Raw genomic sequence first — 24,985 nt, forward strand, 5'->3', positions numbered from 1 at the left:
TGGAGCAGCTCTGTTTCCTGGGATTCATTCCATGCCAGTGTCGTCAGGATAAAAGAGGATTGGGTGGGTGTTGGGGAAGCCACACAGGCATCCCAGGGAGGAAATGGGCACGTGATCACAGGTTAGGCATCCTAAAATAAAAGAGTAAGGTTAAAGATCATCTCTGATGATTTGCTAGTCCTGAAATCTTATGAAAAGTCTAGGTAGAAAACATGGAGTGCTGAGTGTACTCACTCATTCAAGCATTCATTCATTCTCTGAATATCTTGGATCACCTCAACTCTCTCATGGTTTCCTTCTCCTTTAGTGCCTTCAACAACATTCTCAGTAACCTGGGCCACGTGCTCCTGGGCTTCCTCTTCCTGCTGATAGTCTTGCGCCGAGACATTCTCCATCGCAGAGCCCTAGAAGCCAAGGACATCTTTGCCATGGTGAGGAGAGGGAGGGTAAATTGGATGTGGGAGCTAGGAAAGGTCATGGTTCCAAGAAGGATCTGCAAAGGGGAGGGACATCTGGCTTGATGGTGTGGTGATGGGTTATGTGTAATGAACAACAGGAGGCCAGAAGCTTGGGTTTCCAGATCCTGTGGTTCTGTCACTGATTGGTGTCTTTCCATTGACAACACTTTCTCCTTTTTCAGGATTATGGGATTCCTAAACACTTTGGTGTTTTCTATGCTATGGGCATCGCGTTGATGATGGAAGGAGTGCTCAGTGCTTGTTACCATGTCTGTCCTAATTACTCCAACTTCCAATTTGGTAATTAGAATTTACATCAACCACACAAATTTAAGTTATGGGAGTCTGGTCCTGGGACCCTCCACAAAATACCAAGGTCATGCATGCAAGAATTAAATATTTTATGTGAGCTAAAGTGATTCAAGGGCACTTCCCCACAGGGTGTGGTTTCTACATGTTGTACCATTTTTTCTCTCTGACCACTTTCAGACTAGAAAACACTCAACAGTGAATGATGATCCCATGACTAGATTTGCAGGTGGGCAATGGGCTAAGTATTAGGCAGCAGGGCAGATAGAATTCAACAGACACCTGGAAAGTTTCCTCAGTATAATTTGGCCTAACTTAGTAACTAGACTGCTTTGGGTCGAAAGTAATAGAAAGCCCAATTCAACTGGATTAAATAATAAGGACAATTATCAGCTCACCTTCTGAAAGTCCAAAGGTGGAAAGGGCTTGCAGTTGATTTATCTGGTGGCTCTGGCTCCAATGCTCCATAATCCCTTGGGTTATGCCGAGCCTGCAGGCTGATTTTATCCTCAGGCTATCAGGAAACTCATGATGGCAAAAATAGCTACAGCGAGTCCTGGCTTCCTGTCTCTATCTACTTCATGATGTCTGGTGGTTACAGCAAGCTGGTTTCCACGAGCCTTCATTTAAGAGCAAGGAAACTTCTGGGGCGCCTGGGTGGCTCAGTCGGTTGAGCGTCTGACTTCGGCTCAGGTCATGATCTCACGGTCCGTGAGTTCGAGCCCCGAGTCGGGCTCTGTGCTGACAGCTCAGAGCCTGGAGCCTGCTTCGGATTCTGTGTCTCCCTCTCTCTCTGCCCCTTCCCTGCTCATGCTCTGTCTCTGTCTCAAAAATAAATAAAAACATTTTAAAAAATTAAAAAAAAAAAAAACAAAAGAGCAAGGAAACTTCTTTGCGAACCCCCCCCCCCCCCGCCCAGATAACATTCTTCCACACCTCAATAGTTTAAATAGTCATGAGCCATTCCAGAATTATTCTCCAGGTGCTGGTTAGCTCAAGCCTGGGTTGGGACATCAATCATGGTGGCAAAGGAGGCAGATCACCTTTTAGACCAGTGAGAACCATCCAACGCACCACAGGTGGGGTTAGCTTTGCTGAAACCAGTAGGCTAAAAAGGCATGCATTTCTGAATTGAAAATGGGGCTGAGACAGTTGAGTTACTAATATGCTGTCAGGAAGGAGAAAGGTGAGAACGGGTGCCAGTAGTAGTGACCTCCACACTCAAGGAGAAGAATTTTAAAAAGTCATTTTTATCTTTGTACTCTAGCCTCTGTGAGCCCAGAACACCACAGAAATTCTCTGCCACATTTAATTTTTTTTTATTTAGAAACATTTTTAACAGAGAAAACTACAGAGAACAATATCATTCACCACTCAGAATGAACAAATGCCAACATTTAAAAATACCTTCCTTAAATCTACCTTTTAAGAAATAACATGTTGTGGGGCGCCTGGCTGGCTCAGTCGGTACAGCATGCAACACTTGATGTCAGGGTCGTGAGTTCAAGCCCTGTGTTATGCATGGAGATTACTTAATTAAAAAGAAGAAGAAGAAGAAGAAGAAGAAGAAGAAGAAGAAAGAAAATGTGACAAAGTTGAGTCCTTTGAACTGTTTTCCAAACTTATTCCCTTCTTCCATCCTCAGAGGCAACAGCTTGACTAATTTGATATTTTATCAGTCCAGTTTTTATAATTTTACTACATTTGTAGTAAATTAATATTTACCTATCAAACTATGTTCTGCAACGTTTTTTCGTCCAACAATATGTTTTCAAGATTTATGAATATTGAATCAAAGATATCCAGTTCTTCCATTTTTAAGGACTGTCATCTTCTGTAATAAAAATATGTATACTACATTTGTCAATTCCTCTACTGAACAACATTTAGGTGTTGCCAATATGTTGCTATTGTAGACAGTGCTTCAGTGAACACCCTTACATACTTCTCTTTGTGCACATGTGAGAGAGGTTCCCTGGGACACCTAGAAGTAGAATGTTGGAGTCACCTGGACCAGTCACCATTTTACCAAGAACTTCCAAGTTTCTCCAGAGTATTGATTCCTACTCCCACTAGCTGCCTGAGAGTTCCCATTTCCCTATATCATCACTAATATGTTACCATCAGACATTGAAATGTTTTGCTACACTCTTGAGTAATATGGGACATTGCCTTGTTATTCCAGTTTGCATTTCCATCACTGTCGTACAACTAAGCCACATTTAATTTCTAGCTACTTTCCATCCCTAGGCTGTAAAGCTATATATGAGTAATCAATTATATGAGCTATATATTGAACAATCAATGTGGTTATGTTTTGGGATGCGGATAAGGACCTTCCACACCCACCTAGCATTCTTTCCATGGTCACAGTGCCCTAACTGTCACCAGTATGGACTCTTGCTGTTGCTGTTGAACACCAGCATTTAAACGCAAATACCCCTGCAAGCGGGGATAGTCAATTATTTATCCTATCATCAGATACTTTTCTTCTGTGAGTGGAGTAGGTGGGGTCTGGCCAGAGAATGTGCCTGTGGAGGCTGCCATGTTGGAGGTCTCCACACAAACTGAGGGCAGCAAATATTCTAGGGCCTAAAGGCAGGGGGGTTTTCAAGACTAAAGAGAAATTGTCTGTCACCTACTGGATCCTGATTGTTTTGGCTCCCCCTGTGCGCCCTCAGACACCTCCTTCATGTACATGATCGCCGGCCTCTGCATGCTGAAGCTCTACCAGACCCGCCACCCAGACATCAATGCCAGCGCCTACGCTGCCTACGCCTCCTTCGCAGTGGTCATCACGCTCACTGTCCTCGGAGTGGTGCGTCCCTCCCCGTGGCCTTCAGCCCGGCTTTCCAAACATGCCCCCTTGGGAGGTTTTTTTGTTTTTTGTTTTTTGTTTTTTGTTTTGTTTTGTTTTGTTTTGTTGCTATTTGTTTGGTGGACCTCAGGGGAACAGGTTTGAATTAATTACAATCCTTGGTTCCTGCCACATGGCCATCATGAGTCAATTCATGGCATTTTATTCAGTTACTTAGCTATTTATCTCTGATAATGTAATAGGCACCTGTAAAACTACCCCTGGAGAGTTACACTGTAAAGCTGGGACCTGACTCATGTGAGAATGGAATAGAGATGTTCAAGCTGATGGGAGAGGCAGACTTAAAAGAGCAGAAGCGGCTTTCTAAATGTGCAGGGACACATGTCCATTGTCTGCAGTCATTGTCAGAGCATTAGCTCCCAGCTTTAGACCTACTGCCCCTCACTGTTGTTGTTCGGTGCCTCACCCATTTCCTCCTTCTTCCATTTTTGCTTGGCCAGGTAGCCATTCTTTTTTGTGCAGTGTGATCCCTGTGAGCTCACAGAAGTTGGGGGGGGGGGATCAAAATGCATGCACAGCTCAGTTTTTGACTCCTTATGCATACATGAGAGAATGATTTTCCGGAGTTCTGTGGGGAAAACCCTGGATGAAGGTAACCTCCATCTTTACTCCTAGGTGTTTGGGAAAAACGACCTGTGGTTCTGGATCATCTTCTCTGCAATCCATATCCTGGCATCTCTAGCCCTTAGCACCCAGATCTACTACATGGGTCGTTTCAAGATAGGTGAGTCACCTGTTGCTCTACACTAACACACTGATTAACTTACCTCAAGAAAGCATTGTCTTCGCTCACCCTAAATGGAAGTGTTGCTGGTCATCATGAACACGTGCTCTGAATTCTGGGTATTTTATAACGTCCTCTCCTGTGTAGGATTACAATGAGCTATTGCTACTGTTCTGATTCCAACTGAGAAACTAAGGTGGTCATACTCAGACCTGAAGCAGACCCCCAGCCCCAAGACCCAGTGCTTTATAACTCACAGACTTTGAAAGTGTGTTTGAAGAATGGTTGGTCAGCACTCCACTCATTCTACCTAGAGAAATAGCTTTCAGATTGTAACATTTAAAACGAGCATTTCTCTAAGTAGCCTACATGGTTATCAAGAATGAATTTTATATTGTTTTCAAATCCTGGAACTGGAGCGTTTTGAGACTTAGGAATCATAACAGGTGGGTGACCTGCTGAACTACCCCGACAATGTGAACGTATCACATTAGAGCACTGCGTGCTCCATGGAACCAGCTTCTGCCCTGCTGCTGTCAGTCAGCATGCACGGGAACAGATAGATTGAAGTCATGTTAGAGCATTTAAATATCCCCAGGCCGTTTAAGGTCCAGGAAGCCACACTTAAATATTCTTTTGTATATTTCAAGAAAAATAATTGTGTATAAGCACAGGCTGAACCCTCGTATTTGCAGAGCTCAAAGCAAGAGTGTAAATAAAAGCCCACTAAAAAAAAATGTAAGTTGTAAAGCAGACTTAAAAATCTATTAAATACATGGATAGAAGGAAGGAAGGGAGGGAGGAAGGCAGGGAAGCAGGCCAACAAACTGATAAATATATATGCCTTCATTACAACCTAGAAGATCCAGGTTCAAATTTAAAATTGTCATTTCCTCAGAAGGACACTCCAGAATATAACTGTATCGGAGAGCTGGTCCCCAGCCCCCGCCCCTCTCTTCTTCCCACGCTGGCTCTGTCCTGCATCTTAAGGGGTCTCACAAGTATGTACATGGATATTCTTGCCCAGCATTCAGCTGGCCCTTCCTTGCCCCTAGAAGTGCCTGCTCCAGGGGTACCATCTGTCCTCAGGAAGGTAGACTAAGGAAGGGGGCTATCAGGTTCTGCGAGGGGACTCAGGTCCATCTGGGCGGGGAATTCTGGGGTCTGGGAATTCAGAACGTGGCCTAGAAGGAGTATTCATTTGCCCGGCAGACCCCTTACTCACTAGGGAATGAGGGCCTTTAAAATACAGCCAGGTCTAAGAGTGATTCTACATAACCAAGTAACCTTCAGATTAGAAAGCTGAATAAAACAATTTCTCATTTTGGCAGCTTAGTTTTCCCCTGTGGCACAGTCAGTAGATTTTCCCGTGGCAATAACAGAGCCAATGTACCTCCAAATCGCCCAGTGGAAGCATCATTAAATGGTTGTGCAGAGCATTTGGCTTGATGCTCTGGTCATGCCCCATCCTCCAGATTCAAAGGTGAGTGAAGGCATACAAAGTCAACTTTGAAAAGGAAAATAATTTGGAGCATGGTTGTTCTGGTTGCTCCCTGAGTTGGAAAAATAAACTTGAATACAGATGTATGTAACAGTGTGACCGTTAATAATACATACAGGAACTTTTAATATATCTATACCACTTTTGCCCCATACAATTTTGCAATACCGTATTGGTTTACCTTCTGAAAAAGGAGAGATGTAATGGAGTATATTATGACCATGTAATAGTCTGTAGGGTCTCAACAGGAAAAAGATGTCACACACAAAGACGAAGGTTTTAGTCACAAAGGGACTGTTCATAAGACAAGGTGAAGGTAGAGGAGAATGAACGTGGTCGTCTGGCAACCTGGGGTAAGTAGCAGAGAAACTCTCATATCCATTAGTCCAAAGGACAGGAAGGAAGTAGTTACCAAAATGTGGAAGGAGAGGAAGTCACCCTGAAAGACACGGCCAGTCTAAGGCAACCTCACAGGGAGGGCAGAAGGTGGATAAGTACTCTGAGCTCACTTTTCTTCCTGTGTCCCTCCAGTCTCCTACTGGGGCTTCCCATTGTCCAAATCCATGGAGAGTGAGCAAATCCACTTACGTGGTCCTACAGTCAGGCTCATTGGCCTGGTGCAGGACAGAGATGCGGCAAATGGGTCTGCAAGGGTACATGGAAGACAGCCAGTGCATAGCACTACTGAGTATTTCCAATTTCTCTACCTACCTCTTCCCGAGGTGGTCACAGACTTACCAGAGTCCAAAGGAAAATGTCCTGTTCTATGGTGACAATGATTGCATCTAAATTTAGTCCAAAGGCAGGAAGCTGAGTTAGTGGACAGTGGTTCAGCCAACACCAGCCTCTCCGCCCATTTCATAAGCTGCCTTTGCTTTCTGCAATGACATACCTTCTCCGCACCTGCAAATGAACGTGGATACAGGAAAGGCAGCAGCAATGGGGCAGAGCATCTCCTAAGGAGGACAGAAAACCATAGAGCCACTTGCCCAGATCATGACTCTGCTACCAGAGCCCAAGGAAAGGATGGCAGGGATCACTTGTGAGAGAGAATGGATTGCAAAATGCAAGTGGTGCATAAAAGAGATAGGGAGAGACAGACTCTGATTCACTCTTTGAAGAAGAGGAAACGTCTGAACGTTTGAGACAGGCAGGAAGTTTCTGTGTTCTTTATGATGAGCAAACATTACTTTTTTTAATTGGAAAATAAAACTAAAGTCATCGTTTTGAGAGAAAAATAAAATGACCAGTAGTTTATCTGTTTGGCTACCTTCTTATATCATTTTCTTTTCTCATTTATTCCCTGCTTCCCACCGATTCAGATGTGTCTGACACAGGTAATGTTCAGCCACCCTTCCCAGGGCTCTAGATTGCTTTCTTAACACAGCGACCTGTGTGACTGTCTGCCAGCCTGGCTCTCTGAACACCCCTTCCAGGTTGGGCAGGATCAGCTTATGGGGAGGGGGCCAGAGAGAGGCTCAGAGGAAAGGATACACTCCAGCCCAGCCTGCCCTGCACGTCTTCTGGACTATTGCATGGACCCATCCCATCCCCTCCCTTCCTCAGTATATCTGGTCTAGTGAAGTTTGGTGAAATTGACCCCAAGGGTAAATGTGAGGAGGAATGGCATTCACAACACAGCTGAGGTCCGCCCTGGTTGAAATGCTTGCTTTGAGCAGACCTCAGCCTTGCCTGTGATGTCTACAAGTGTAGACTGTTCACAGAAAGACAGCTCCACCTGTGACCCTCACTCTGTTCATAGAACAATTGTAACACACACATGTGCTGTGTTTCATTCTATGCTTTTGAAGGATCGCATTTAAAAATTCTTCCCGATCTTTTGCTCTCCATCGTAACTTGCATTCCTTTGATTACTGTTGCAGTACAAGTTTAGACTCTCTGAATGTGCTCCATAGACTTCAGTGTCCCTTGGCTCAATTCTTACTGACTTACAACCACATGGAGAAATACAGATTCGAATTTTTACAGGCTAAGATTTCCCATCCTCTAGAGAGAGCAGATGTTTTAAGGTACCTGGAGGGGCCCCATAACACCTCTGCTATAAAGGAAACACCTCTGCAGTAAACTGTACACAAAGGGGAACTTAGCTGGTGGAGACAATAGAGGCGCTGGCCGGCCACTCAAATTATTTGTGAGCATTTGTCACATGGGTCCACCTCACTTGCCTGTTTCTGCAGTATGATGCCTGGATACAGCACACCTTACAGGACAGCACAGGCATGTACAGGCACAATTTTTTTTATTTTAATTTTTTAAACGTTTTTTCATTTTTGAGAGAAAGAGGGAGAGGGACAGAGAGAGAGGGAAACAGAGGATCCAAAGTGGGCCCTGCACTGACAGCAGCAAGCCTGACGCAGGGCTCAAACTCACAAACCGTGAGGTCATGACCTGAGCCAAATTTGGATATTTAACTGACTGAGCCACCAGGGCGCCCCACAGGCACCATTTTTTAAAGCAAACATCTGTTGCTGACCTAATAAGTACAAAGCACCATTTTTATAAGGTGAAGACGACATCATCTTGGCCCTAAAATCTTGGGCCGTATGGGAGTATTCTGTAGTATCTCTGACTAAGCCTTACTATGCAATTGTGTCATCGGCAGATTTGGGGATTTTCCGAAGGGCCGCTATGGTGTTCTACACGGACTTCGTCCAGCAGTGCAGCCGGCCTCTGTATATGGTACGTGCGTGCTCCTGTGTGCCTTGGCCTTGTCCCAGAGAGAAGGGGAACAGTATGAGGGGCAGGCTCGGGGCAGACACTCAGGTTCCCTAAATCAAGAAGGCCAGATGGCCCAGGGTGGCTGAGCTCCAAGCAGGGGGAAGAAGCATGTTCCTTACTCTTCTTCTTGGTCATAAAAAACAGACTGGGATAGATCCATTTTAATACATGAAATACTGCTAGTGTTTAAAGAAGAAATCTGTGTATACATACAAAACTACGGAACAGTGACAGTTGCTATGGGGAAGGATCAAGGCAGGGTGTCATCCAAAGAGGTATGATTATTTCACTTGTGGAAGTGCAAAGGGCACTCACTGGATAATTATACCATGACAGCAGGCATAAACCAGGCTTGTCCCAAGAAAACTGGGCATCTGTCACTCCGGTTGCTTTCATCAAGAACTGAACACTTTCAGGGGCACCTCGGTGGCTCAGTCGGCTAAGCATCCGACTTCAGCTCAGGTCATGATCTCACAGTTCACAAGTTTGAGCCCCGCATCGGGCTCTGTGCTGACAACTCAGGGCTTGGAGCCTGCTTCAGATTCTGTGTCTCCCTCTCTCTCTGCCCCTCCCCCGCTCATGCTCTGTGTCTCTCTTTCTCAAAAATAAATAAACATTAAAAACTTTTTTTAAAAAAGAACTTAACACTTGCCACACCATACACTGGTTTGATTTGTGTACATTGTTTGATTTTTACAGTAAGCAAGGATATTTTCTTCAAAATTGTGGTTATTACTGACTGGTTGAAATGCAAGTTCTAAAAATTCTCCATCACTGTTTTCAGTATATCATACATTTCTACACTAGGCAGAAAGATTGGGACCCTGGTCCCAGCTATATCTTGGCTCTCTGGCCAGTGAGTGACCTTAGGAAGGCCACATACATGCTGGGAGCCATTACCCCAACCTTTCCACCATGCTGTGGTCAGAATTCCTGATACTATTTGGGCCTGACACACAGGAGTTCACGAAGTACCTGCTAATAATTTATGATCAAATAGTTTACGATCATATTGACATAAAGGAATATGAGAATGTTTTCACCCTCTAGAGCTTGGGCAGGAACTCTGTTGAGGGGACTGAGGCTGAAGGGTTTTATTTACATGAGAACTTAAAAACCCAGTAGGGCTGGGGCTCCTGGGTGGCTCAGTTGGTTAAGCGTCCGACTTTGGCTCAGGTCATGATCTCGTGGTTTGTGGGTTTGAGCCCCATGTTGGGCTCTGTGCTGATAGCTCAGAGCATGGAGCCTGCTTCAGTTTTTTATGTCTCCCTCTCTCTGCCCCTCCCTGCTTGTGCGTGTGTTCTCTCTCTCCCTCTCTCTCTCTCTAAGAATAAATAAATATTAAAAAAAAAAAAAAAAAAAAAAAAAAACCAGTAGGACCTGTGAGTATTTTGAGAGTTAAGCCTGCCTTAGCTGTGAGCCATGAGGAGCAATTAATGTTTTGTTTGTTTGTTTACTCACATTATGTGATGCAGACTGTCTTTTTTTCTAGCAGACTATTTTTCTTTTATTTTTTTTTTTAATGTTTATTTTTGAGAGAAAGAGAGAGAGAGAGAGACAGTGTGTGAGCAGGGGAGGGGCAGAGAGAGAGGGAGACACAGAATCGGAAGCAGGCTCCAGGCTGTCAGCACAGAGCCCGATGCAGGGCTTGAACCCACAAACCGTGACATCATGACCTGAGCCAAAGTCAGACGCTTACCCAACTGAGCCACCCAGGCGCCCCAGAGCTAATTTTTTTAAAGGAAGATATTTCCTCCAAGCTAGATGGATCACCCACAAAGACAGAGAATCAGCACTTTTAAATAGTCCATGAGGACATGCAAATTAAAGTACAGTCAGATGCCACCTAAAAGTTTTACATTGTATGCACAGAAGCAGGGCCAGGTTGTGAATTAATCTCTATCAGAGGAACTTTCCTTTGAGATGGACCTCTCCTAGTTCACCCACCACCAACATCTTTAGTGTTAAGGCTGTGTGTTTAGAGACCGGGAGCCTGAGCGTTGCAGGACCTCCTTGGAGTCAGAGTAATGGAGAGGAAATGGGAGCCATACGGGTGAGGCCCGAGAGCTGCCTCGTGGCTCGCTAAGTAACGGCGCAGGGAAACAGTGCTGGATTACGTTACAGCAACGGCAGAATTCTTTTCGCTACCGAGTAATCTGCACACACCACCAACTTCCTCAAGAAGTGGGGCCGGGGTGCCCAGCTACCCTACACACTGGTGGGGGAAACAGTAAGAGTCCTGCTTTACTCACCGTGTTTTCTTTAACAGACACAAAGTCACATCCGTTCACAGACCGAGGCCTCGCCATTTGTTCCCATAGGAGATTAGTGTCCGCCTGCAGGCACAGCTCTCTTAGAACCATGGAAACTCTTTTCACCAGGCAATTGTTTCCCCATAATTGATGCTGCCCCTACAAGTAGGTCAAAAGAAAAGAGATGTGTGCAGTCTCTCATCTGATGTTTTCTTTCCAGGATAGAATGGTGTTGCTCATCGTGGGGAATCTGGTTAACTGGTCCTTGTAAGTAGTCTTAGGAAGACACGTTTTTCTCTTTATTGATGTCTGTAACACGGCGGTTTAGCTTTCCTTGGCTGTCATTTATATAAAGAAATGTGAAATTAAGGAGCGTGTAGGACTGTGCTTGCCCTAGGGACTTGGAAGAAAGGTATTTTTCCTCCACAAAGAACACACTAGGAAGCCTTGTGTACCAACGGTGGTCTCTTTTAAAGTGCTGCGTTCAGCACCTTGATGCATTGAGCTCATTTGTGCCACAAGACCAACATCAAATCTGTTATCTACATGGATAGACTATGTAGATAGTTAGATGCTAGAGATTATTCTAAAAGTTACAAACATGAAGCATAGTTTTAAAGTCTTGTAGATCTTTCCATCAAGGCTACCCGGTAGACATTTCCCTTTCTTACTAAATGTGTGTGTGTTTGCGTGTGTGCATGAGCGTGTGTGTGTACAAGTCTCTTTCCTCTTTATTTCTTGCCCTATAGTTCTCAATCTTCCTACTGCACCAATATCCCTTTTCTTCTCTTCCCTCATTATTACCTGGGCTTTTTTCCCTCCGATGGCTTCAAAATAGAACAGTACAACAGACGTATATTTTTGTTATCTGTAACTATTTTATACAACCTATTCTCAACTTTAAAATGTGAGTAAGTGAGCTGTTTCATTAGTCTCCCCCAAGTCAGTAAGTTTAGTTGCTTTTATTAGTGGTTCTTAGCTGATATGCTAAAAAGGTCAGTGACCTTTGATAGAAAGATGACTCCTGCCCCCCTTTAAGACATGAAAGGATTGAAAACAGAGGCGTACCTTCGGGTAAAGCCAGAATCGGGTTTTGAGAATTCAAATCTTACTTGGGGCATATGCTTGTGGAAGAAATTTCCCATTATGTTGTCACCCAGGGATTACCTCGGGGTAAGCGCCATGCCTGTGAAGGACCCCTCCTTGATGTAGAGACACGTCGAGATGGGTGATTCTTGGCAGTGGTCACCTGTGGCACTCTTCTTGACCTCTCTTTTAGGGAGGACCCCACAGTCCTGATGACTCTGTAAGATAGGGTGCAGGGTGCTCGTGGGAGAAAAGGGACCAACCCCTTGATAATGAGCAACTGATAACTATGTCCCCAGTGCTCACAAATACCTGGCATGTCCCCACCCCTCCCATGACCAAAACCAAACCCACGATCTGCTCACAAGACAAGGTAAATGGCCTCTCTTTTCTTACACAGGCGCTCTTTGGGCAGCAAGGTCTGCAGGAATGAATGGGATGTGACAACACACTGGCACTATGGGAACCTGGTGGAGGGTTGGCTTCCTCTTTGTTTCTCCATCCTCAGTTTCCCATGGACACTACAAGACATGGAGTGACTTCATGTGAATCTTGAATGTTATTTTAAAAGAAATTTGGGGGAAAAAAGCAGTGCTAAACCCCAACCAAACTAAACTTCAATATTAATGTAAAAACCATAGGGGAGCCCGAGTGGCTCAGTCGGTTGAGCTTCCAACTCTAGATTTCAGCTCAGGTCACGATCTCATGGTCAAGGGATCAAGCCCCGAGTCCAGTTCCATGCTGGATGTGGGGCCTGCTCGGGATTCTGTCTCTCTCCCTCTCTCTCTGCCCCTCCCCCACTCATGCTCTCTCTCTCTCTCTCTCTCTCTCTCTCTCTCAAAAATAAACAAACATTTTTAAATAAATGAATAATAAAAACCATAGACAGTTTTTTGTTGATAATGTGTGGCAAGCCAATTTCGAGATAATTCTATTTCTAGTAATCTAGTCTAATGAATTAATCTTAAATGCAAAAAAAGGGAAAAGCATAATATGTCTGAAGGTAGTGATTTATTCATTGCACTGTTCTTTGTAATGAAAAGCCGCAAGGCAAAAGGAAAACTATTTCAACTAGAGAGGAAAGAGGATTGTGGTACATCCACTTATGGGAACCTTACAATCATCAAAAATGCCAGGTCTGAAGGAGGTGTTGTAATTTACTTGCATTAGAGGTTTTTCTTTAACTCCCTTCCTCCCCAAAGTGGAGGTGAAAAAGCCAACAATGTTACAAACCCAGCTTGTTGCCTACATACTAATCCCTCCCTGCACCCAGCGCCCTCTTTGGACTGATCTATCGACCCCGGGACTTCGCTTCCTACATGCTGGGGATCTTCATCTGTAACCTGCTGCTCTACCTGGCCTTTTACATCATCATGAAGGTGAGAGTGGGCACCGGGAGCCGCCTGCCCTGGGTCCGAAAAGGCCGTGAGCTGCATCTGCTTTCCATCCACAGCTCCGCAGCTCAGAGAAGCTCCTCCCTATCCCGCTCTTCTGCATCGTGGCCACGGCTGTGGTGTGGGCCTCTGCCCTGTACTTTTTCTTCCAGAATCTCAGCAGCTGGGAGGTAAGAGGGCAGTTTTTCTTTTCAGAGGAAATGTTCTCCCTCCCTCTTGCCTTTTTGATCTTCCTACTTCCCTCTCTGTGTGCTTGTTGCTGTTTGTCTTTGAAATGAAAGCTTTCTCTAAAAGGGATGGTGTTTAATGTCCACACATAAATGGCATGCTGTCGTCATTGTCAGAGTAGGCCTCGTCAAGGTGTGAGCCCTCCAAACACAGCAGATTGGATGCTCATTACGTGTTGTATTATGATTCTCTTGCCCATGGATGTTTAACGTGTGCCAAACCTTCATTACCGTATCTTCTCATAATCCTATCCATAAACAAATACCCAGCTGCAGGTGTTTATAAATCCATTGCATAGATGGGAAAACTGAGGCCTAGGAAATAAGTGATACATTGAGTAGCAGAAAGGAAGCCTTAGCTCTCCATCACAATCAATTTAGAACATTTGTTATCACTCTAGAAAGAAAGCCTGCCCACTAGGAGTCGCTCTCCGTTTCTCCCTAAACCACCAGCCACAGGCAACCACTAATCTATCTTCGGTCTCTATAGATCTGCCTGTTCTGGACATTTCATACACATGGAATCATACCATATGTGGTCTTGAAGTCTAGCTTATCCATTCATCCATGTGGTAGCATATATTGGTACTTCATGTCTTTTTAATTGCCGAATAATTTTCCATTGTATGCATGCAGCACATTTTACCTATCATCAGTTGAGGGACATTTAGATGGTTTCCACTCTTTGGCTCTTATGAGTGTGGCCGCTGTGAACATTGTGTACAAGTTTTCGTGTGGACTAATGTTTTCTTGGAAGCTAACTTTTTGGGCCGGGCATCCAACAGCATTTTTGTAGCTTTCTGGACGCTCAGCCCTCTAAACAGCTGAACTGTAGGAGTGCTCACCCACATTCTGCCTCACCTTCCTCCAGGGAACCCCAGCCGAATCCCGGGAGAAGAACCGGGAGTGTATCCTGCTCGACTTCTTTGATGACCATGACATCTGGCACTTCCTCTCTGCCACAGCCCTGTTTTTCTCATTCTTGGTGAGTTTATAATACCTGTCTGTCAATTTCTTCTCTCTTCACATCCTGTACTTTCTTCCCCTGCGTTCCTTACTTTTTGTATTTCTAACTTCTCTTTCTAATTCCTCATTATAATTTAACATACAAATTCTTTTATATCTTTTTTCACATTATATCCTTCAGCTAGATATTTATTTTCATTTTCCTTTTACTCTCCAATATTTCAAGATACAGTTAACAAAATGATTTTCCTTAAATGGCACAACGTTTAGACTGAATCGGTTATTAGAACTCACATGCCCAGAATCGCCCCAGGAATCACTTCTGGCACTCACTCAAATTTCAGAAACATTAGATTCTTCCTTCTTGTGCTCACATTTCTCCTCCTCTTCCAGTCTCACTGAATATCCCACAAATATTTTACAAGTTTCTGGAGCGGCTGGGGATAGCAGCCAGGTCTCTTGCTTCTAACCGGTCTGTCCCAGATCTCTCCTGTAATCCTTCCATTTCTTGTGGCCCAAACACCTTTCCAGAAGCTATGCATACTCTAACAATGGATGATCACTGCTGGCTTCCTTTCATCCTAATTTAGACTTTTCCAAATTAAAAGTCCGCTGTGCCTGTGCACAGGTAGCAAGCAACAACACTGGGAGACCTGTGCTCCCAGCACTGCTCACGGTGAGCCGGCTCTGCCGCCACACGGCCTCGAGAGTGGAGCGGGGCTGCCCCCTCGTGGCCATCTGGGGAAGTTCAACAATCTGTATAAACCTCACTCCTAGTGAAGTGTAGTTTTGATGAACAACACCTTCATGAGAGAGACAGAGACCACAAAAGTGGAGTGAAAGTTTCCATGTGAAGAGAGTGGTGGTAGAGGGAACTGAAAATGGAGGCAGAGTATACATTGCTTGTATAGCAATACTCTATGCAACAAGATTTCCTTTCCTCTAGATCTTGGGCCACATGTCCCCTTTTAAGTAATGACTTAAGTAATGACTTCCCTGGCCACCCATCAGCACTTTTTTTCAACCTTTCCCTACCCCATACTTCCTATACTCCCTCCATAGTTTAATTTTTGTTACTATTTCATTACATATTATTATCTAGTACACTGGACTTTGCATACATCACTAACATGGCTGTATTGTTCCCATTTGCTTCATGTCTGAAGCTCTCTCAAATGTAAGCTCCAAGAAGGTAGGGAGTTTTGTCTCTGGCATCTAGAATAGCACATAATAGGCCCTTGGTACACATCGGAATTAATAGATGAACTAGGTGATCAGAATTGCCCATGTAGAGCACAGCACTGCAGATAGCCACAGAGGACAGGAAGGCGCTGTGCTGTCAACCCAGGTGAGTCTCAGAGAGGAAGTTGGGCTTACTGTGGCTGTGACGGTGCACTGCTTTCATTCCTCTGCCCCTCCCATTCCAGGTTTTGTTAACCCTGGATGATGACCTGGACGTGGTTCGGAGGGACCAGATCCCTGTCTTCTGAGCCTCCAGCACTAAGAAAGGGAGGGGGAGCAATCGATCTCGGTGCTGTTTCATGAAAATACAGGGACGGCAGCAAAGTCACCACTGCCAAATGCTCCACTCACCTCGTCAGGTCAACTTGGTGTGTGCTCACACAGGGAGGACAGGGGCAGGAGGGAGATTCAAGCCTGCAAGAAGGGAGGTGGAGGGGAAGCCACGGGTCTGGACAGAGGCAATCCCTGAAGAGTCTAGAGACACCCATCCCCTTGTGTTTGCAGTCCTGAGCTAAACGTGGACACAAGCTGCATCCAAGTCAACTCTGTCTTGGGACCCCTCCCGCCCTCCTCTGAGACTCGCCGGCAAGGACAGAGTGATGCTGCCCTCTTCTGTCCAGCTGCCTCCAGGCCCGGAGAGGCCAGCAGCTCAGATCTCCTGCCCAGACACTTTTTAGATGGGCCCCCTTCGCACCCCCACGGTATCTGCTGCTTGACACATCCCAGAGCACCAACTCGCTTCTCCAGGGTCCAGGGGTGATACAGCTCCTCAGAGTCTGGTGGAGGGCTGAACCCACATCCTAGGGCTTAGTAGGACCAGCTAGTCACCTCCTTGGAAGGAACGCTGTATGCGTCCCCCAGGTTCCTGACCCCATTAGAAGGGCTCTGGATTGGGCTTTGTCACGCACTCGTCCTAACAGGTAACTGTTCCCAGGACCAAGGCTTGGGTACTCACCTACTTGTTAGTGTCTTCATGCCACCGCTGTGTGTTGACCCCACAACTCAGGCTCTGCTTTCCTGGGTTAGGCCCCGGCGTTCTCTCACCAGCTCCAAGGTAGGCGAAACAGGAAAAACTCTTCTAGCAGCAGAAGGAGTGAGAGAAATGACCGACAGGGCTAAGAGACTGGTGACATCAGCCTCCAGCAAACAGACCTCACCCTAAGGAAGTGGGTGCCTAGAGTACATGCAGCAAAGCTGAAATTGCCTCCTCGAGCGTCCAATTCTAACAGCTCGATTCTGTGCCCATGTCACCTGTGGGGAATAAATAATTGTTCAAACCAGGGATGCTGCACTGGGGGTCCTCTGCCACCGACCAAGCCCCTTACCTGTTACTTGAGGCAGGTTAGGGCCTCCAGATTTTCTCTCTGAAGTTCTCTAGAAGTAACTCTCAGGATGAACACATTTTACTCATCCTCTTGAGTTGCAAAGAGCAAGCTGATTGAGGATTGCTTCTTGGTTGCACCGGATTCTCATTCTCTCGCCAGTAAGGTGCTGCAAAGCCCACTTCACTGCCACCGTCTGACATCTCTGCCCCTGCCACGCCCCATTTGGACCAAACACCCGTGGTACCTGGAGGAAGATGTAATCAGAAAAGAGACATATGAATGTGCACCCTATATATATTTGCCTGTGAAGTTGAAGTCACCTGTCACCTCTGCTTTCCTGATCGTTCATTAGGGAAATGGATCAGGCGTCCTTTTTGTTTAAAAAAGTATTACTGTCTCTAAAATATTTGTATAATGTTCAAAGTCACATTGCAGAAGTTTCAATAGCAAACTTTTCCGGATTTTAAAAACACAAAGATGTTTTAATGAAACTTTTTGTGATTTTCTTTTCTAAAATGTCCCCAAACTTATCATTGCTTTTCTACTATTCTTCCTTCCTTAAAAACTGTTGGCTTCCATAGGCTATATAAAGGCCACCTATAAAAATAGTTGTGATAGTCTAACATCTAAAACAAATTTTGAATCCATTTAATAATGGCTCATTTGACCTAATTCTTTTATTTTAATGCACTGATGGCTTCAATCAAAAAAAAAAAAAAAAAGGGTGCACTAAGGAAATGTGGACAAAGTCTGTTCAAGTGGCCCTGTGGCCCAAAGTGAATAAATTGTGAGATGCGTTACCTGGTCCAGCAGCTTGTTTGGAAATGTATCTGTGGGAATGGGGAGGGGACTCTGAACTGTGTTGTGCTGCGGTGTTCTTGACCGTTTATTCCCATCATGTCTAAATTATGCTGTAAACTCACACACTGTGGTCAGTTCCCTTCTCTGCAGCAGGACTAAAAACCCAGACCAAGCCTGCTCCTACAACTATCAATTCTAAATGTAGTTGTTGCTACTTCTCTCTACAGTACGAATGTCATGGCTGGAGGACATGAGAAAGTTGTCCGACTGCATCCGTGGTTGATAGGAATGCCGGGGTGGAGGGGGGCAGCCTCCCAGCTGAATGGTCCCTTGTCCCTGTGTAGAACAATGCCCACGCAACTTTTGTCTGTGCTCGTGGACTTCGCTTTTTAAAGAGAAGGGAAGATTAATCTGAAAGCCAAGTTCAGCCAGAGGGTAACCGGAGAAAACAGCCACTGTGAAGAGGTTTTTGGCAGACGAGGCACAGAAGTAATAGGAGTAGGTCAGCTGGAGCAGGACCGAGATGTGGCAGCCAGGGGAGCAAAGCTGTGTGCATAAAAAAATGACCTCTTCACACCTCTGACGAATGCTGGAGAGGCAAGTCCACCTGTTGACGTTGGATGGTTGAGGGATTAGCCTGATTTTATTTTAGCAGCAGGAGAAGCCAGTGGAAAACCAGAGTCTATCTGGGGAAGGGACTTTCCATGACTGAAGGAGATCACCAAGCCAGCTCCTGGTGCAAAGAAAGTGGCAGCTGCTTCCTTTGTAGCTCTGAGCAGCCACCAGAATGTTCTGTGAGATCACAAAATGCCTGTGTCGGTAAATCAAATAACATCCAAAATGTTTCTCATTCTGGGAGATAGTCTCTCTGTGTAAAACTTAGGGGAAAGGGAGAAACAGAGATAAACATTATTCACAGAAGGAACAGTGGAGCCTGGAAAGATTCTTGAGTCAGATTTTCATCCAAGTATGTTCACGTGCTCACTGTGTGACCTCAGGCAAGTTGCTGGAACACTCTGATCCTTGCCTAACACACCCACTTGACAGTACATTAGGGGACAAAAGTAGAGACGTGCAGAGCACCAGGAGTAGTGCCACGACAGAGAAGATTGTCACCCCGTCCCTCTTGAATCCCATGGGGGGGGGGGGCAGGGCAAGAGCGGGTCTCTCCACTGGGCTGGCATCTCTCTCCTCTAGAAGCTCTCCATTGAAATCTGCTGTCCTGTTTCCTGTCCTCAGTTCCAGGAGGCCCTGAAGGGTTTGGGAGGCCTCTTCACCTTCAAAGATACTGCCCAGAGTTCTCAAACCTCCTAGTCCCAGTGTCCGCCCCCCCCCACCCCACCCTTTATGGCTGCATGTCACTGCCTCTGGCCCTTAATACTCTTACCCCAACCCAGATGAAAAATCACTACCAAATCTAGGGCCAAGTGGAAAATCTGGCTGTGTAGGTCACACCTCATTACCGCCATCTCTGCCCTGGGAATCTCAAAGAAAACCTGAATTTTCTCCCTTTCTCGAGTAGCTGTTACTACTGTGGTTCAGCAAAAGCCATGGCAAATGTTTCCCCGCCCCTCCCTACCCCCTCCCAAATGTTCTGTAGAGAAAGCCTGGATGTTCAGCCTGCATGAAGATGGGAAATAAATCTGGCTCCAGAAAGAAGCAGGGGAATGTCCCTCAGGTTTTGAAATGACTAATATCCCTGGTGAAACTAAGGAAAGGCATTGTGAGTAAAGATACAATCTGCCTCTGCCTGAAGCAATGGAAAACCCTTGATTCTGCCCGGTTTATGGTAGGTGTTTTTGTTGTTGTTTTTAACGCTGTTTGGTGGAGACAACATGTATTGTGTAACTAGGTTTTAACGTCTCCTCAATATTAAAGCACCATTGTCAAGGAGGTAAAGTGCCTGTCAAATCTTCGGCCTTAACACACATGAATTCAAAAAAAGTTTCACAGGACTCAAAGATCAGCCTTCATCATGAGTTTCTAAAAGGCCATAGTAATAGTTTTGCTTGGATGGGACTCCTCTGTAAGAAGAGACCCCTGCTCTATGAACTCCAAGGCAGGACTTATTACACTTTTCCTTGACGCGTGGTCTGGCTATTGTCATTGAAACACAAAGAAGGCTAAGTGGTTACCATTGTTCACACAGAATTCCCCTTTACTCCCCAATCTTAGGGAAATGGACTCTGCCCTCTTCCTAAATATCCCTGGATTAGGAGATTTCATAACTTTTCCTGAACTTCAAATTTTAAAAAAATTCCTTGGCTCTATCCTACATCCTTTTCATTGCCTTAGAGTTTCTGTCATCTCAGGATTTACCCATTTCTCTGGAGATGAACAATAATTAACCACCATATTTTAACATAGAATGGCCTTGAAGTCATATCACATCTCAGTCAAGGGCTAAATAAAGTCTAGGTGTTTTATCTCTTGTTCAGCAGTATAGTTTTGATTTAGCAAATAAGAGATTGAAACAGTGAAAGATGTTCAAGTCAGGACAAGAGAAGACTGACACCCAATCGTAGTATGGCTTTCTTCTGGCCTCCTCATCTACCCTATGTTCTAACATTCTTCTTGAATTAGGACTCTAAGTCATTTAAACAGAAGATAATCCAAAATAATTCAGAGGATGTCTCTTTTACGGGGCTATAACATTGCCATCACAGAAAAGAGCTGATTTGCACTTTATGATTTTTATTATGTCACCTATCCGAGCCTTTCACAAGGTTCAGTACCCAGTACCAGGCAGGTCCCTTCGAGGAAGAGCACAAATTCAGACCTTGTCTGAATATCAAATATCAAATACTTGAATATTTGATATTCTGAATATCAAATACTTGATATAATATCTGAATATCAAATACTTGATAAAGTAACCTACTTTTTTAGGGGATCCATTTCTCTTTTAGCCTCTCCTTCCTTACCACTTCTCTGTCCACTTCTCTGTCCGTTTACACAGAATCAGAAATACGGCTTCTGCTAATGGTTAATCGAGAAATATTTGGGCCAGGCTCCACAAGGAGCAGGACCCAGCAATGCGCAAAAGGCACACAATTTCTTCCGTCACAGGATCTGTGGTCCAAAAAGGAAGATGGACATGAAGCACATCATCATAATTTGTTCATTTTAAGTGGGCAAAGAGCTCCAAGAAGAGAGTGGCCTTCCGAGAATCTTATCATTAGGCGCAGAGCAGAAAAAAGTCCAAATAGGTACCAGCAATTTTTATCCCCATGTGTGAAGCCCTAAACTTGCTGCTGATACAACATAGCATCTCAAATTCTTGGAAAGGATACTTGCTGGGTCTCCAGAAGAGATGTTTTCGGAGGTGCAGGCTCTCTCCCTCTATGGTTCCCAGTCCTACCACACAAACAAATAAAATAATTAGAGGGGACTTTCTCAGGATCAGAGAGGTGGGTGCTATTCTCAGCGACGGGTAACTTGGAAAGAAGAGGCTTATTGCTAAAACTACACCAAAGATGTCTGAGAATTCCAAGTTGGCCTGCGAGTGCTAGAACAATGTAATGCAGAGGTAGGTGAAGCATGAAAGAGAAGGGAAACTGAGAATGAGGCAGGAATAAGGTATGTAAACCTGGAAGACCCAGCTGAGATTCAAAGGTCAGGTTCAAGCAGTAGTGTCCTCTGAAAGCAGAAGCGGAAGGCAACAGATGGCAGCCTGAACCATCCCTAAAAGCTATATATGGGGAGATACAAGAGGCTTTACACAAGAGGGTAAATTGAGGCTTGGTTGGGATGTGGAGGGGAAGATAGCTGCTTCTTTGTGTCATGAAGAAAGAGAAAGTTGTTTACCTGGTAATGGTGTTGGTGGCTCACATGATGGAGAGAGCTTACTGGACCATCATTTTAGGGAAGACCTTGTAAGAAGGGATGGAGAAGGACTGGGCCCAAGCAGGAGGGACATGTTTTGACGTGGTACCTTTGTGGGTTTGATGTTATTTACTTGTTTTCAGGCCGACTGAAAGCAAAATGAAAGAGACCACCGGGCTCCACCGGGTTGAGACTACAGGACTGGACAATATTTTAAAATATCACACTTGGACTAAGAGGGAAGCCCACAGCCTACTGGACTCTCACAGCCTGCCCTGTCATGCCCAGAAGAGGAGAATAATTGTGTCTTTCCCAGATAAAAGGAGAGAAGTCAGAAAAATTGAGAGGTACTTTGATGACCACCTCCAATTTTTCATAAGAAAAATGAAAGTCCCAATTTTGATCTTAGCAGAGAACAGAGATCCAAAAAGAGAGAGAGAGTTGGGGTGGGGATCATCTCAATCCATCCTTGAACAAACAAAAACTGCTCCAACTCCCTAATTCTGAGGAATTGCAACAACCCGTCCCTGCTGGAGGACAAACAGGGCACTGAGCTTTTCGATCTGCCCTTTTAGTAGGGTCTTCCTGTTGGAAACTGTTGTCCTCAGTTCCCGTCTCTGACCTGTAGAACATTAAAGTCAGCAGAATTGATCATTAAAACAGCAAACATTTGTCATCAGGCATTCTGTCAAGGGTTTTATATGCATTACCATATTTAATCTTGAACCACCCAACCCCATGAAGTAGGCACTGTTAGAACATTTGCCTCATGGAGAAACTGACACTTAAAGAAGTCACTGTTCACTAGATGAAGTGACTGCTGCAGAAAGCTGGATTGACAGTCAGAAGGAGTAGCCTAGGTAACGAGACCAGAGAAAAGAGAAGACGGATTATGTTGTAAGGAAGGGTCAACTCTTATTTACGCATGTATCTATACATGCAAAGCAGAGCCTAGAATTATATGACTATTGAACAGATTAACAAAAATTGAAAGTTTCAGCAAAATTCCGAAGATATGTGTCTGTTATATAAACATGAATAACAATGAAACTGATAAAATCATGGCTTTGGATCACTTTGGCTCTATAAAGCTGGAACAGCTGGATTCATGTGAAGACTGTTGCTTCAGTCTCTAAGCTTGTAAAAGTTAAGAACCAAAGTCCTTTTTCTAAATTCAATGATTGTCCTTAGCAAAGGGCTACACGTCCAAAGATTCATTTTAAATTAAAATATATGTAACATGAGGTGTCAGGTTTCCACTGGGAGCCTGCTGCTCCAGAAACAAAATTAACAATGGAGAGAAAGTACAGGAATATAGTCCTAGGTTTTTATTTCCTAAAAAACATTCACAGATTTGGGGTGCCTGGGTGGCTCAGTTGATTAAGTGTCTGACTTAGGCTCAGGTCGTGATCTCCCGGTTTGTGGGTTTGAGCCCTATGTTGGTCTCTATGCTGACAGCTCAGAGACTGGAGCCTGCTTCGGATTCTGTTGTCTCCCTCTCTCTCTGCCCCTCCCCCACTTACACTCTGTCTTTCTCCCCAAAATAAATAAACATTAAAAAAAAAATTCGCAGATTAAAAAAATCGTCAAGGCAAAAAGTCTTCCAAAGCTACCTCTAAGATTGATCTCTGCTGGTCCAATAGATCAGGTAGAATCTACCACTAGTGTCAATGGCTGGCCCATCCTCATACTTGGTGACTGTGCCCAGCTGTCCCCTCATACAAGGGAGTGATTTCATCCTGATGAATTGAGGCAGAGGAACTAGCCGCAATTGAACTGAGGAATTACAATTCTCCGTTTGAAGTATAATGATAATAGTGGTAAATGTTTTTAAATGTGTCCAGAAATAAGACAAAAAAGAACATGACTTGGTTTGAAACACTGATATACTAACCAATTTTCTTCTCCTATACTAAGCTGTCTGTTGGGCTTTTATATATATATGTGTATATATATATATATATATATATACACACACACATATATATACACATATATATGTATATATATGTATATATATATATAGTGTGTGTGTGTTATAATATATATTTTATATATATACATATATTTATATTTAATGTGAATTTGCACATCCGTCACTCAGCAGCATTTAAAAAAAATAGGATTTAGTTTAATTGAATCATGAGTTCCCAGAAAACTTCCCTGAAGCAGTAAGTTCTCCACTACCACAATTTGGCTTCAGCCTCTTTCCAAACCACAGATCTGAATATGATTAAACAATGTGCAAAAACAAAACCAGACCTGCCCAGCACAAACTTAGTTAAAAGCTGGATTTTCGTATCTCCCCCCAAATCTGCAGCTTACCTGATAATGTGAAAAATTAAGTGGCACATTGATACCAGTTTAACCAACCTACCAGACTTCTGAACTGATGTAGGTAGCAAATTAACATTATCTCCTTAATATCCAACAGAAAGAAGGAGAGGTCAAAGGGTCTGTTGACATTGACCAAGAAACTGTATTCTAGTGTTCCCTGAATTTCAGTCTCCTAGGTAGGGGAGATGGAAATGAGGATTTTCATAAAAAATAATTGCCACTTTACATTCAAATGTTCCTTTGCAACTGTGTGAAAATACTTTCAAATATCAAACCTCATTTGTCCCTCATGTCGGCCCTGTGAGGCAGGATAGATAATGTTCCAACAAATAAACGAAGATTCAAAGAAGTTATACGACTTGCCCAAAGTCACACAGCCGGGCAACAGGAGCCAGATACAAAACAGTGGCATCGTTTTTTCTTTTTCTAAAGAATGACAGTAAAATAAGCTTTTAGATTTTACCAATTCTAGAAATTCATCAAGAGAAAACTAACATCAGTTCAGACTTCCGTAGATAATTTTTTCTTAACCTTTTTATTTAGGGATGTATAAACTATGTTCAGTAAGGCATGTATGTGCACACATACACACGCATACACACCAATGTAAACACCACCCACACTGAGATAGAAAACATTTCCCATATCCTTGTGCCTGTCCCGAGTTAAATCCCCACCCCAGAGATAACCACTCTTCTGGCTTTGCTCCTTATAGGTTAATTTTGCCTGTTCTCGAACTACACATACATGGAATTATGCAGTAGATACTCCTTTTTGTCTTCTTTCATTCAATATAATGTCTGTGGCTTCTCTTTTTAATCTCTTTGGCTTCTTTCATTCAATATAATGTCTGTGAGATTCACCCATGTGTATTAGTACTTTCTTTTTGTGAGTATATAGCATTTCTTTACCCATTCCCCT

The 24,985-nt window shown here is 44.2% G+C and overlaps 1 protein-coding gene across 2 annotated transcripts in view; it reads left to right on the top strand.

Annotated features, from left to right (window-relative positions):
• The window catches only part of SIDT1 (SID1 transmembrane family member 1), a 113,088-nt gene extending 93,909 nt beyond the window's left edge, over window positions 1-19,179 (top strand). For both annotated transcript variants that reach the window (XM_049628192.1, XM_049628193.1), the window contains 10 exons: window positions 308-431; window positions 641-758; window positions 3,449-3,585; window positions 4,261-4,369; window positions 8,494-8,570; window positions 11,082-11,128; window positions 13,221-13,326; window positions 13,401-13,511; window positions 14,440-14,553; window positions 15,962-19,179. In XM_049628192.1, coding sequence (XP_049484149.1) covers window positions 308-431; window positions 641-758; window positions 3,449-3,585; window positions 4,261-4,369; window positions 8,494-8,570; window positions 11,082-11,128; window positions 13,221-13,326; window positions 13,401-13,511; window positions 14,440-14,553; window positions 15,962-16,024 — 1,006 coding nt within the window. In that variant the 3' untranslated portion in view covers window positions 16,025-19,179. The remainder of the gene's footprint in view (window positions 1-307; window positions 432-640; window positions 759-3,448; window positions 3,586-4,260; window positions 4,370-8,493; window positions 8,571-11,081; window positions 11,129-13,220; window positions 13,327-13,400; window positions 13,512-14,439; window positions 14,554-15,961) is intronic.
• The last annotated feature ends 5,806 nt before the right edge of the window (window positions 19,180-24,985 follow it).

Source organism: Panthera uncia, chromosome C2 (genome assembly GCF_023721935.1).
Source record: "Panthera uncia isolate 11264 chromosome C2, Puncia_PCG_1.0, whole genome shotgun sequence".
Classification (NCBI taxonomy): Eukaryota; Metazoa; Chordata; class Mammalia; order Carnivora; family Felidae; genus Panthera; species Panthera uncia.